Source organism: Oryx dammah, unplaced genomic scaffold (assembly GCF_014754425.2).
Source record: "Oryx dammah isolate SB20612 unplaced genomic scaffold, SCBI_Odam_1.1 HiC_scaffold_3, whole genome shotgun sequence".
In the NCBI taxonomy this organism is placed as follows: domain Eukaryota; kingdom Metazoa; phylum Chordata; class Mammalia; order Artiodactyla; family Bovidae; genus Oryx; species Oryx dammah.
In genome coordinates this window covers 23,807,206-23,820,692 of record NW_024070187.1, presented here as the reverse complement: position 1 = coordinate 23,820,692, position 13,487 = coordinate 23,807,206, and the positions used below count along the sequence as shown (strand labels likewise).

The following is a 13,487-nucleotide window of genomic DNA, read 5'->3' as shown; positions in this document are numbered from 1 at the left end:
GGGGAAACAGTGGAAACAGTGTCAGACTTTATTTTGGGGGGCTCCAAAATCACTGCAGATGGTGACTGCAGCCACAAAATTAAAAGACGCTTACTCCTTGGAAGAAAAGTTATGACCAACCTAGATAGTATATTCAAAAGCAGAGACATTACTTTGCCGACTAAGGTCCGTCTAGTCAAAGCTATGGTTTTTCCTGTGGTCATGTATGGATGTGAGAGTTGGACTGTGAAGAAGGTTGAGCGCTGAAGAATTGATGCCTTTGAACTGTGGTGTTGGAGAAGACTCTTGAGAGTCCCTTGGACTGCAAGGAGATCCAACCAGTCCATTCTGAAGGAGATTAGCCATGGGATTTCTTTGGAAGGAATGATGCTAAAGCTGAAACTCCAGTACTTTGGCCACCTCATACGAAGAGTTGACTCATTGGAAAAGACTCTGATGCTGGGAGGGATTGGGGGCAGGAGGAGAAGGGGACGAGGATGAAATGGCTGGATGGCATCACGGACTCAATGGACGTGAGTCTGAGTGAACTCCGGGAGATGGTGATGAACAAGGAGGCCTGGCATGCTGCGATTTATGGGGTCGCAAAGAGTCGGACACGACTGAGCGACTGAACTGAACTGAATTCATTAGATTTAATTTGGGAAATTTGATGATGACACTGTAGCTTTGTAATAAACGTTCTTATTTTTTGTGATGCACTCTTAGTGTGCAGAGGTAAAATGGCATACAGTTTGAATTGCCTTCAAAATATCCAAAAGCAAAAACAAAGAGAGAGAGAGAGAATAAAGGAAGAAAAGAAGCAGGAAGAAGAAAAGAGGGAGGTGCAAAGCAGAAAAGAGGGAAAGAAGAGATGGTGGGAGGATGGAAAGAAGGAGAAAGAAAAGGAAAAATGAAGCAAAGGGGGTAAAAGCTTGATGATTATTGATTCTGAGAGATGAATTAGAGTATTCTTTATTTGTGGGTACATATGAACATCTTTATAATAAAAATTTTAAAAAAGAAAAACTCTTATGGTCTATTACCATTTTCATAATTGGATGTGAATAATTTAAAACTTACTTGGACAACTTTTGAAAAACAGGCAGATTAGTTTAGTTTTTACTACATGGGCAATATAAAGCAGTAAAAATGTCCCTTGCAAGGAATTAGGAGAAATGTGTGTGTGTGTGTGTGTGTGTGTGCACGTGCGCACGCACGCACATGATTTCAACTGTTCTCCCAAGTGTCCCTCAACAGGAGCCGCCAAAGGTAAAGTTGATGTAAAGGTCTCCCCCATTATGTTTCACATGAATAGGTATAGAGTTTCTCTTTCAAGTGAAAAAGGTAAGGTGAAATCTTGGTATCAAAAATTACAATTCTGGATCCTTTCAGTGAAACCTCCATCTCCACCCTTTCATGATCACTTACCATAGTGGTTAGGACTTGTGTTATTATTTAGACAGTGTTATTCATCATAGACCATTGTAGGCAAGCTAGCGATCTTCCCACTTAGAAAGCATATGTTCCCAGTAGTTACCAGAAAAACTGTGGAACTTTAACTCTTTGGGGCTTCATGCAACATCTGCACTTACTTTCTTTGTTTTCTGGTTCTTTTGGGGGGATATTATTGATTACAAGGGCTTTCCTGGTGACTCAGATGGTAAAGAATCTGTCTGCAATATGAGAGATGCAGGTTTGATCCTTGGGTCAGGAAGATCCCCTGGAGAAGGGAATGGCTACCCACTCCAGTATTCTAGCCTGGAGAATTCCATGGACAGAGGAACCTGCCAGGGTACAGTCCATGGCATTGCAAAGAGTTGGATATGACTGAGTGACTAATGTTTTCACACTATTGCTTGCAAAAGTAATATGTTTTATCAAAATCAAACAATTTTAAGCAAAGGACTCATTTGGGAACTCAGAGAGATTGAAGGGAGATAGAGATTTCATATATATATATAATATTATATTTTATTATATATATATCTTTATATAAAAATATACACATCTATATATATGAAGAGAGAGATATGCTTTGTAAAAATTAAAATAAAAAATGAAATAATTCAGCCTGTGGAGTGTTGGTTGAAGGCCTCATGGTCCCTGGCTCCCTGGCGGTCATTTGGAGTTTCCCTTAGTTGGTAATGCAGATTGTACCACATTTTGAGAATAAATCTCCTGTGCTGCCCTCCATGTGTAATGTAATACTTTCTCTTAGTTCAGTAAAGAAGTTCTAAGGGTTGGTTTGGTTTCACATTAGAATTAGACAGTTTGGAAACAATGAACTATAACATAATACCCCTTTTCTCTTGAGTATCACCATCACATTCAAGTCCAGTGAACTAGCCCTTATGAATCTTCCGTATGTCTTAGAATGGAAGTTAAATGAGGACTATGAGGGCAAGAAAGACAGCAGTGGAGATTTCCGTTTATTAGGGTACGTGATTTTTAGGTCTTTCTGTGACCTTAGCATGATAACTATATTTCTGCCCATAGGAAATCAACAAACATTTCTATTTCCCCTGCTCCACTGTTTACTGGACCTGAATGATATGCCTCATTTTATGTTTTTTTTCAGGATGGACAATGCTTTATGTGCTGGGTTAATGATCTCTTGAGTTTTTAACTGAATGATCCTAATGGCTCATTTTATTTTTCATGGATGATAAGGTAATTTTCTTTAATACCAAGAGCCATAAAACATGATACATGTGTCACTCAGTCCAGTAACCATACTGATGACACTGCTACTGAAATTTACTGAGTATATCTATTATCATCCCAAAGTAACTAATAAAATCAGTCTGTTATTAATATAGTTCCACCATGTTAGCTGTGCTGCTTAAGTGGGGAACTGGAATAGTTAGAAAGATATTTTTGTGACTGAGAAATGATAATTTTTCTTCTCTAAAAATAAACTTTGTATGCATAACCCTCACAATAAGATCATTCTCAAACAAGAAGTGATCAAAAAAAAAAAAAAAAGAAGTCCACTATGATCTCAGGGCTCTGTATTCAATCCAAAATAACACATACATTTCAAAATAAGGAAATAACCCAGACTTTCATATCAAAGATACAAGATTCCCAAATAATTTTCCTATGATTAAATTATACGGGTGATAATTTTATTGTTAAAGTTAGAGTAAATTTCATGAAAAATTAATCCTACCTTCAGTAGATATTTCACCTGTTGATTTCTCATCATTTGGTGATGTATTTATTGTTGGTGAACTTGCATTTACTTTAGAAGTTGCTGATAGTGGAGTGCTTGGAGTTGAGGCTTCTGAAAAAAATAAATTGTGTTAGTTTCATTAAAATTTACATTTATTTTGCTGAGAAACATTCTAGTATATTTAAACAAAATAAACTGTATGTATGGTTTTGTAATTAATTTTCTAATTGTCAAAGAATTCAACCTTGAGTTCAGTACTCATTCATTCACTCCATCAGCTTCTCACCAATGGCATGAATTTTTAAGATGATTTGCAGGAGGAGTCTGTGGTTCTGAAAGAAAATAATATCTTACAAAACTAGTGAGGAATACATGTGTAAGTTTGACACTTAAGCCACTAAAGTAACATTGTCAGGTGAAATAATTAAACAAATACTCTATGGGCAGTGTTTACCAAGTGTTTTTAGAGCAAGTTATTCAGTTCACGTCAGTTCAGTTCAGTCGCTCAGTCGTGTCCGACTCTTTGCGACCCCATGAATCGCAGCACGCCAGGCCTCCCTGTCCATTACCAACTCCCAGAGTTCACTCAGATTCACATTCATCAAGTAAGTGATGCCATCCAGCCATCTCATCCTCTGTTGTCCCCTTCTCCTCCTGCCCCCAATCCCTCCCAGCATCAGAGTCTTTTCCAATGAGTCAACTCTTCGCATGAGGTGGCCAAAGTACTGGAGTTTCAGCTTTAGCATCAGTCCTTCCAAAGAAATCCCAGGGCTGATATCCTTCAGAATGGACTGGTTGGATCTCCTTGCAGTCCAAGGGACTCTCAAGAGTCTTCTCCAATACCACAGTTCAAAAGCATCAATTCTTCAGTGCTCAGCTTTCTTCACAGTCCAACTCTCACATCCATACATGACTACTGGAAAAACCATAGCCTTGACTAGACGGACCTTAGTCAGCAAAGTAATGTCTCTGCTTTTCAATATGCTATCTAGGTTGGTCATAACTTTTCTTCCAAGGAGTAAGCGTCTTTTAATTTCGTGGCTGCGATCACCATCTGCAGTGATTTTGGAGGCCCCCAAAATAAAGTCTGACACTGTTTCCACTGTTTCCCCATCTATTTCCCATGAAGTGATGGGACCAGATGCCATGATCTTCGTTTTCTGAATGTTGAGTTTTAAGCCAACTTTTTCGCTCTCCTCTTTCACTTTCATCAAGAAGCTTTTTAGTTCCTCTTCACTTTCTGCCATAAGAGTGGTGTCATCTGCATATCTGAGGTTATTGATATTTCTCCTGGAAATCTTGATTCCAGCTTGTGCTTCATCCAGCCCAGCGTTTCTCATGATGTACTCTGCATGTAAGTTAAATAAACAGGATGACAATATACAGCCTTGATGTACTCCTTTTCCTATTTGGAACCAGTCTGTTGTTCCATGTCCAGTTCTAACTGTTGTTTCCTGACCTGCATACAGATTTCTCAAGAGGTAGGTCAGGTGGTCTCGTATTCCCATCTCTTTCAGAATTTTCCACAGTTGATTGTGATCCACACAGTCACAGGGTTTGGCATAGTCAATAAAGCAGAAATAGATGTTTTTCTGGAATTCTCTTGCTTTTTCCATGATCCAGTGGATGTTGGCAATTTGATCTCTGGTTCCTCTGCCTTTTCTAAAACCAGCTTGAACATCAGGGAGTTCACGGTTCACGTATTGCTGAAGCCTGGCTTGGAGAATTTTGAGCATTACTTTACTAGCATGTGAGATGAGTGCAATTGTGTGGTAGTTTGAGCATTCTTTGGCATTGTCTTTCTTTGGGATTGGAATGAAAACGGACCTTTTCCAGTCCTGTGGCCACTGCTGAGTTTTCCAAACTTGCTGGCATATTGAGTGCAGCACTTTCACAGCACCATCTTTCAGGAATTGAAACAGCTCAACTGGAATTCCATCACCTCCACTAGCTTTGTTCGTAGTGATGCTTTCTAAGGCCCACTTGACTTCACATTCCAGGATGTCTGGCTCTAGGTGAGTGATCACACCATCATGATATCTTGGTCGTGAAGATCTTTTCTGTACAGTTCTTCCATGTATTCTTGCCACCTCTTCTTAATATCTTCTGCTTCTGTTAGGTCCAGACCATTTCTGTCCTTTATCGAGCCCATCTTTGCGTGAAATGTTCCCTTGGAATCTCTAATTTTCTTGAAGAGATCTCTAGTCTTTCCCATTCTTTGTTTTCCTCTATTTCTTTACATTGATTGCTGAGGAAGGCTTTCTTATCTCTTCTTGCTATTCTTTGAAATCTGCATTCAGATGCTTATATCTTTCCTTTTCTCCTTTGTTTTTCGCTTCTCTTCTTTTCACAGCTATTTGTAAGGCCTCCCCAGACAGCCATTTTGCTGTTTTGCATTTCTTTTCCATGGGGATGATCTTGATCCCTGTCTCCTGGTTCATGAACCTCAGTTCATAGATCATCAGGCACTCTATCTATCAGATCTAGGCCCGTAAATCTATTTCTCACTTCCAATGTATAATCATAAGGGATTTGATTTATGTCATACCTAAATGGTCTAGTGGTTTTCCCTACTTTCTTCAATTTAAGTCTGAATTTGGCAATAAGGAGTTGATGATCTGAGCCACAGTCAGCTCCTGGTCTTGTTTTTGTTGACTGTATAGAACTTCTCCGTCTTTGGCTGCAAAGAATATAATCAATCTGATTTTGTTGTTGACCATCTGGTGATGTCCATGTGTAGAGTCTTCTCTTGTGTTGTTGGAAGAGGGTGTTTGCTATGACCAGTGCATTTTCTTGGCAAAACTCTATTAGTTTTGCCCTGCTTCATTCCGCATTCCAAGGCCAAATTTCCCTTTATCCCAGGTGTTTCTTAACTTTCTACTTTTGCATTCCAGTCCCCTATAATGAAAAGGACATCTTTTTTGTGTGTTAGTTCTGAAAGGTCTTGTAGACTTCAGCTTCTTCAGTGTTACTGGTTGGGGTGTAGACTTGGATTACTGTGATATTGAATGGTTTGCCTTGGAAACGAACAGAGATCATTCTGTCGTTTTTGAGATTGCATCCAAGTACTGCATTTGGGACTCTTTTGTTGACCATGACGGCTACTCCATTTCTTCTAAGGAATTTCTGCCCGCAGTAGTAGATATAATGGTAGATATAATAGATAGATAAAATGGTAGATATAGTAGTAGATATAATTTAACCCCTTCCAGTCCATTTTAGTTCACTGATTCCTAGAATGTCTAAGTTCACTCTTGTCATCTCCTGTTTGACCACTTCCAATTTGCCTTGATTCATGGACCTGACATTCCAGGTTCCTATGCAATATTGCTCTTTACAGCATCAGACCTTGCTTCTATCACCAGTCACATCCACAACTGGGTATTGTTTTTGCTTTGGCTTCATCCCTTCATTCTTTCTGGAGTTATTTCTCCACTGATCTCCAGTAGCATATTGGGCACCTACTGACCTGGGGAGTTCCTCTTTCAGCATCCTATCATTTTGCCTTTTCATACTGTTCATGGGGTTCTCAAGGCAAGAATACTGAAGTGGTTTGCCATTCCTTTCTCCAGTGGACCACATTCTGTCAGACCTCTCCACCATGACCTGTACATCTTGGGTGGCCCCATGGGGCATGGCTTAGTTTCATTGAGTTAGACAAGGCTGTGGTCCTAGTGTATTTAGTAAATACTAAAATCTTAGTACTAATTCATTTCTACCTGGGACATAGCATTCTCCTTTCTTTCTCTCCTCCCCCCCTTTTCTCTCTCTCTCTCTCTCTATATATATATATATATATATATAGATAGATAGATAGATAGATAGATAGATAGATAGATAGATAGATATATGTGTGTGTGTCTAACTATATGTAAACTTATTGTCTCTTTGGAATGTATTAGTAGACAATAGATTAAAAAATTCAACAATTGCTACAAGCCTAAATTCTTGGCACTAGAGCCACCATAAATCTGCCTTTTAAAATGATTTATTTCTCTCTATTGTAATAGTCAAAAGCACAGAAGAGAAGACAGTACAATGTTATATATATTATATATATTTTTTTAATAATTATTTTTGGCAATAGAAAGTCACTGTCTTACAAGAACTCTTAAAACGCCCATTGCAATATTATTTTTTAAAGTGAAGCATGTAGGACTTCTCCATGATCTATGGAAAGATTTGTTTCACACAGTATTATTGTAATTTTTTAACATTTATACAAGCATATGGGGTTTCCCAGGTGGTGCAGTGGTAAATAATCTGCCTGCCAATGAAGGAGACACAAGAGGTGCGAGTTTGATCCCTGGGTCAGGAAGATTCCCCTGGAGAAGGAAATGGTAACTCACTCCAGTATTCTTGCCTTGAAAATCCCATGGCAGAAGAGCCTGGTGGGCTACAGTCCATGGGGTCGCAAAGAGTCAGACACAAGTGAGCACACATACACACAAACATACAGTCATACAAGTGGATCCAAGGAGTTCAGACACATGGTGTTCAAAGGTCAGTTGTATATGGAGTCAGAGAAACACATGCTGATAAGAAGGTGGACTCTGAATAACAAAAACTTACGTTTAAACTCCAGTCAAATTGGGTATGTCATTACAGTAAATGCATATCCTTCATAGAACTTGTCAAATTTAAATTTAAATTTCATTCAAAATTTTCCTCTTTGAATTTGAGGAAAAAACAATAATCTTGAAAGTCAGTGAAAAGCAATATTTGAGATGTCACGAGATAAGAGTGTTCTTCCTGTTTCGTTTTATAGATTTGAGGGGCTTGGGAGTGTTAGTGCTTAGCTCTGACTTTGTTTACAAAGAGCTCACAGAAATTGCTTGACATATTCAGCATATACTGGCATGCTCTGTACAGACAGGAACAACAACATTGCCTTTTCACAGGCTTTACCGAAACCAAATCAAAGCTTTTTTCACCTCTGGAGATACATTCATACCCTTGGTCTTACTACCCTCCCCTCCTGCTGTGCAATATCTAGCAGATAAAAAGAACATAGCACATATGAAGTTACCTTTGCTCTATTAATTAGTCATTTTGTTTTTACTATCTTTCTTTTTGTCTTAGAGTCTATGATATAATACTAATTTCTAAGTTTAAATTGAGATTGAAGAAGTTATTCAAAGAAGCATATACTACTTGGATGGGAATTTCATCTGTAAATAGCTTGAATGATTTCTCTCTTTGACTTGCTAAATAGAAAACAACCTTAATTTCTGAGTATAATCCACAACTCCAGAGATATTTTTCATATTTTTTTCCCTTCCTTACTTCATTCTTTCCTTCTTTCCTTTTTGCTTCCACACACTTACTGGTAGCCAGTATGAAAAGCATAGTTAAACAGTGAAAGACTTTATGTTGTACCAAACAGTCACACTTAAGGAGATTTTAATATAGTAGGGAATATGTCTGTATACAATAAATAACAAAGAATACTCTGTTTGAGATGTGTATAACAGTGTTTCTCAAACTTTGAGTTATTAAACAATTAAAGAGAAATTTAAATCTATTTAATGTATTGCAGTCAGAGCTTTTTCCCCAAATGAAAGAGAAAAGAGACAACATTAACGTAGTTTTGTAAATAATGAGAATAAATATTGTTTCATGAAGCTTTTGCTTAGGAGTGTGTGTGTGTGTGTGTGATGTATGTCTGAATGAAATGTGTGCCAGTGCAAAATGTATTTCTTACAGTGATTCCAGCTAAAAATTTGAAAACTGTGGGACAAGAAAAAATTGAGGCAAGAATTTATAAAAGATGACTAATCTTCTGGCATGATTAAGGAATAATTCATGAGAGAGTTGACAGGGGCTGGAACTTGAAGAGTAAGTAACATGTTCACATAGAAAGAGGAAAGAACATGAGTGAAGTTGTGAAATGGGGGAATGAGAGGGATTTGAAGGCATACAAAGAGCTCTGTTTGGCTGAACTGCTATTGCTATGAGAAGACATGGTGGATGTATCTGGTAAAATTCTGGAGACCAGATTATAAAGGACTTTGAATACCAACCCAGAGACATGGGACTTTACCTACAAGTTTGTTTGGAGCAATGGGAAGAGACCAAAAGGAAATTCAATTGTAGAAATTCAATATGACTGGGGAATGAGGAGGGCAGAGAACGAGAAGCCACTAGTTGAACTTGAACTAGAAGCTCCCATTTTTATGTTTACCAATGTCGTTGGCCCTCTTGAAGTCATCATGTGAAATCAGTAAGTTCATATGTATAGTTTGAGGCAAACTAGTAGGGAAATTTCTAGCCACAAATTTCTACCACATAATTAACATAGTAAGATTAAGATATTTGTTGCTGTTAAGTCACTAAGTGACTCTTTGTGAACCCATGGACTGCTGCATGCTAGGGTCCTCTGTCCTCCACTATCCCCTGGAATTTGCTCAAATTCATGTCCATTGAGTCAGTAATACAATCTAACCATCTCATCATCTGCTGCCCCCTTCTCTCCCTGCTCTCAGTCTTTCCCAGAATCAGGGTGTTTTCCAATGAGTCAGCTCTTCACATCAGATGGCCAAATACTGGAGCTTCATCATCAGTTCTTCCAATGAATATTTAGGGTTGATTTCCTTTAGAACTGACTGGTTTGATCTCCCCTCAAAAATCTTCTCCAGCACTACAATTTAAAAGCATCAATTCTTTGGCCCTCAGCTTTCTTTATGGTCTAACTCTCACACCTGTACGTGATTACTGGAAAAACCATAGCTTTGACTCCATGGACGTTTGTTGGCAAAATGTTATCTCTGCTCTTTAATACATTGTCTAGGTTTGTCATAGCTTTCCTTCCAAAGAGTAAGCATCTTTTAATCACATGGGTGCTTGACCTCACATTCCAGGTGTCCAATTCTAGAAGAGCGACTACACCATCATGGTTATCTGGGTCATTAAAGCCTCTTCTGTATAGTTCCTTTGTATCCTTGCTATATCTCCTTAATCTCTTCTGCTTCTGTCAAGTCCTTACGGTTTCTGTCCCTTATTATGCCCATTCTTGCAGGAAATGTTCCCTTGGGATCTCCAATTTTCTTGAAGAGATCTCTAACCTTTCCCATTGTAATGTTTTCCTCTTTTTCACTGTTCATTTAGCAAGACTGAGATATAATGTAAGGCTTGTCCTCATCTTCTTCCTTCTACATGTTTGGCCACTGATTTCCCAGTACTCATAACTGTCTCCATTACTAGTTCTTCAAATTGTTCAATAGAGAGCATTGCTTCTTTTGGCAAGGATTGACAAATAACCCATATAAATATGGAGCATCACTATGTTCCAGGTAGCATGTGAGTACTTTCTGTGGATTATCTCATTTAACCCTAAGAAAGACCCTACAATGCTCATCCTCTTATGATCACCATCTTATAGGTGAGGACACTGAAGCTGAAACATGGTAAGCAGCTTGCTCACATTGTACACTGGGAAGTAAGACAGTTGGGATTTCAGTACAGACACCCTTGACTCCAGAGAAGATACTCTTAACCATCACACATCTGGCCACGGCATGGTGGGTTCATGCCAAGCCACACTCCCCCCAACCTGCTTTCTGCCTCTGACAAGATGTCATACTAAAAGTGTGGAAGTGACTAGACACACTGATGTTTTGACCCCATGAAAGGATGAAAAAAGAAACAAAATATCTCACTTTTTCTTTTTAATAACAAGGATTCATATTGTCATGTACATATAAATAAACAAATGTATAAGATGTTTCCATATTAGACTTAAAGCTTCAAAGGGTATGTCTAATCTTTTAATGGTGTTTAAAATTGAAAAATAAAAACAGATTTATTGAGTTTAAAAAAAATTGCAAATAGAAATTTTCTCTCCTGATATGATGGAAAAGATTTATTCTAACTACCACCATTAATGGAGAAGGAAATGGCAGCCCACTCCAGTACTGTTGCCTGGAGAATCCCATTGATGGAGAAGCTTGGTGAGCTGCAGTCCATGAGGTCACCGAGTTGGACATGACTGAGTGACTGAAACACACCGCCATTAAAGTTTTATTGACCAGGGTATGAGTAACTGTCAATTATACTTTTACTCTATTATCTGTAAATTTATTCTAAGTCTGATTTGATCTTATACTAAACTATTGAGGGAAATGGTTTATTCTGAAGTATTTTCTCTTCACAGGACCCGGTGTGGTAGCATTTTTTCTCTCCTTACCTCCAAAATGTTTAAAGATAAATTTAACAAGGAGACCTGTGCTTCATGGCTTTGCTTGTGCCGAACCAGAGACTGCTGCTCTTGAGAGAAACAGATGGTGCTTCATCCCCATTCCACCCTATACCAATACGCTTACACTGAGAGAGCACAAGGGATGTAAAGCACCAGCTTCCTACATTATGAAAGAATGAAGCATTATTGGGATTTTAAGGACAATCACTATTTTAATTACAAAATAAGAACTTTGAGAATTCAGTTTATGGCTAGAAACCAGGTATCATATTTTCTCCTGTTTTCAAATGATCAAGTCATTGACTCCAATCTTCTTAACATGTATTGTAATTACATTTATAGGTAACTCACAAATAATCTCTGAGAGTTAGAATTTCATCCATCCTCATAATGAGCAACTGTAACCAAAAGTAAGGGGGTCCAGTTGCTTGCCGCTCAAAAGCCGATAAAGAGGCAAGGTTGGAAAGAGGAAATAAATAAATAAAGAGGAAAGTTTGCTTTATCTCGGATGCTGGCAATCCACAGTGAGGGGAAGGTGGACTCCTGTCCAAAGGTCAATCACCACCCCCGGCCCCCTGCACACTGACAATCAATGGGCAAGCGCTTTTATAGACGGAAGAAAGACGCTACGAGCAGAAACAGCTTGGCTGGCTCTGACAGTCATCTTGACTCTGACTGGTCATCAATGGTCTGACCAGTGTCATCTTGACTGTTTTAAGTACAGTTAATCTTCAGTTCCAGGGTTGGTTTGTTCTCATTTCTTTGAGGCCAGTTCTCAAGAGTGTGGCACCTCTTGCCACACTCTTGCCACATGTCATGGCTACAATCTGGCCATAATGTAATTAACTTCTTCTACCCGGTGGGGGTTTCAGTATCCATAAGACAGCTCACAGGATATGGCTGAGAATATTATCTATGGCCCTTGAGGAGGAACTAGAGGTCCTTAACTAGGCTTAATGACTTAACTATTATTATTTCATTTTATTGGACTGTTTTTCCTTTGTTTCTTCATGTTGTCACTACTCTGATTAAACTTATTGTTTGGCTAAAGTTTTTCCACAGACAAAAGGCAGGCGAGGGTGTGGGGGTGGGGGAGTAAGAACCACAGGGTTCTGCTCTGATTCAAAACTATTTCCCCATCTACCTTTTCCCCTACCAAGTCTGCGTCTAAAGTCCACTGAAAATCCATTACTAGAGACTGATCTTGCTTTTTCTATATCAACACAAACACTGAATGACAGTAACTTAAAATTCTAGAACTTAAAACCTGGAAAAAACTTAAAAAATATCCTAATGTAATAGAATCCATACATTTTACAGCTTAGAAAATGTATGAATTTAAGGGAGTTTCAAAGATCATGGCACCAATTAGTTAAATTCCTTCTCTAATTCTACTATTTGTGTATGTGGAATGCACTTGTGGCAGAAACACTGCTGAAGTTTTCCTTTGAATTATCTGAGAAAATATTTTTTCTTAGCCAGTTTTAACCATAAAGACAACTTCAGAAGGTTTTAAGTTCTTTAAGGAAACAGAATGGTTTCTTTATAAAACTTCAAAAATACCATTATTAGGTAATAACTCAATAAATTAGATTAATTGCTTTATGGAACTGTAGGTAAAGTAGATAGTTTTATATTTCAATAACTTAGAATGTATTACTTCTACTATTTCATACTGTCTTCATGCAATGCCACTTCCTATAAATACCACTCCTTAGACTTTTGGAAACATTTACAGATTATATATTGAAATAAAGTGATTGTCAATTTTCATTTATCACTTGCATATGTTTCTTCACTATGTATTACAGCTTATATTGAATACAGATCCACTTCCTATATGTATATGTGATGGCAATGCATAAATCTGGATGTTATAAATAGTGATAAGGCCCTTTTTTGTAGTACTTTTCAGTAATAGCATAATTTTTGCCCAATATTGTACCCTATATCTTCTTTGTCTGAAAAGAAGTAACAAAGAATTAGCAAAGTTTAAGTGGAAAATTTCAATTTTCCCTCACATATGAAAATATGTTAAAATATTAATTATGTAATATAGTATATTACAAATTTATACATGGATAAGTAAAATATATTTGTATATTAATATAACAACAATAAATAAATGAAATATGA

The 13,487-nt window shown here is 37.8% G+C and overlaps 1 protein-coding gene across 1 annotated transcript in view; it reads right to left on the bottom strand.

Annotated features, from left to right (window-relative positions):
• EMCN (endomucin) overlaps window positions 1-13,487 on the bottom strand; it is a 156,265-nt gene that overhangs the window by 78,209 nt on the left and 64,569 nt on the right. Inside the window, exon 6 of the mRNA XM_040238381.1 lies at window positions 3,152-3,265. Coding sequence (XP_040094315.1) covers window positions 3,152-3,265 — 114 coding nt within the window. The remainder of the gene's footprint in view (window positions 1-3,151; window positions 3,266-13,487) is intronic.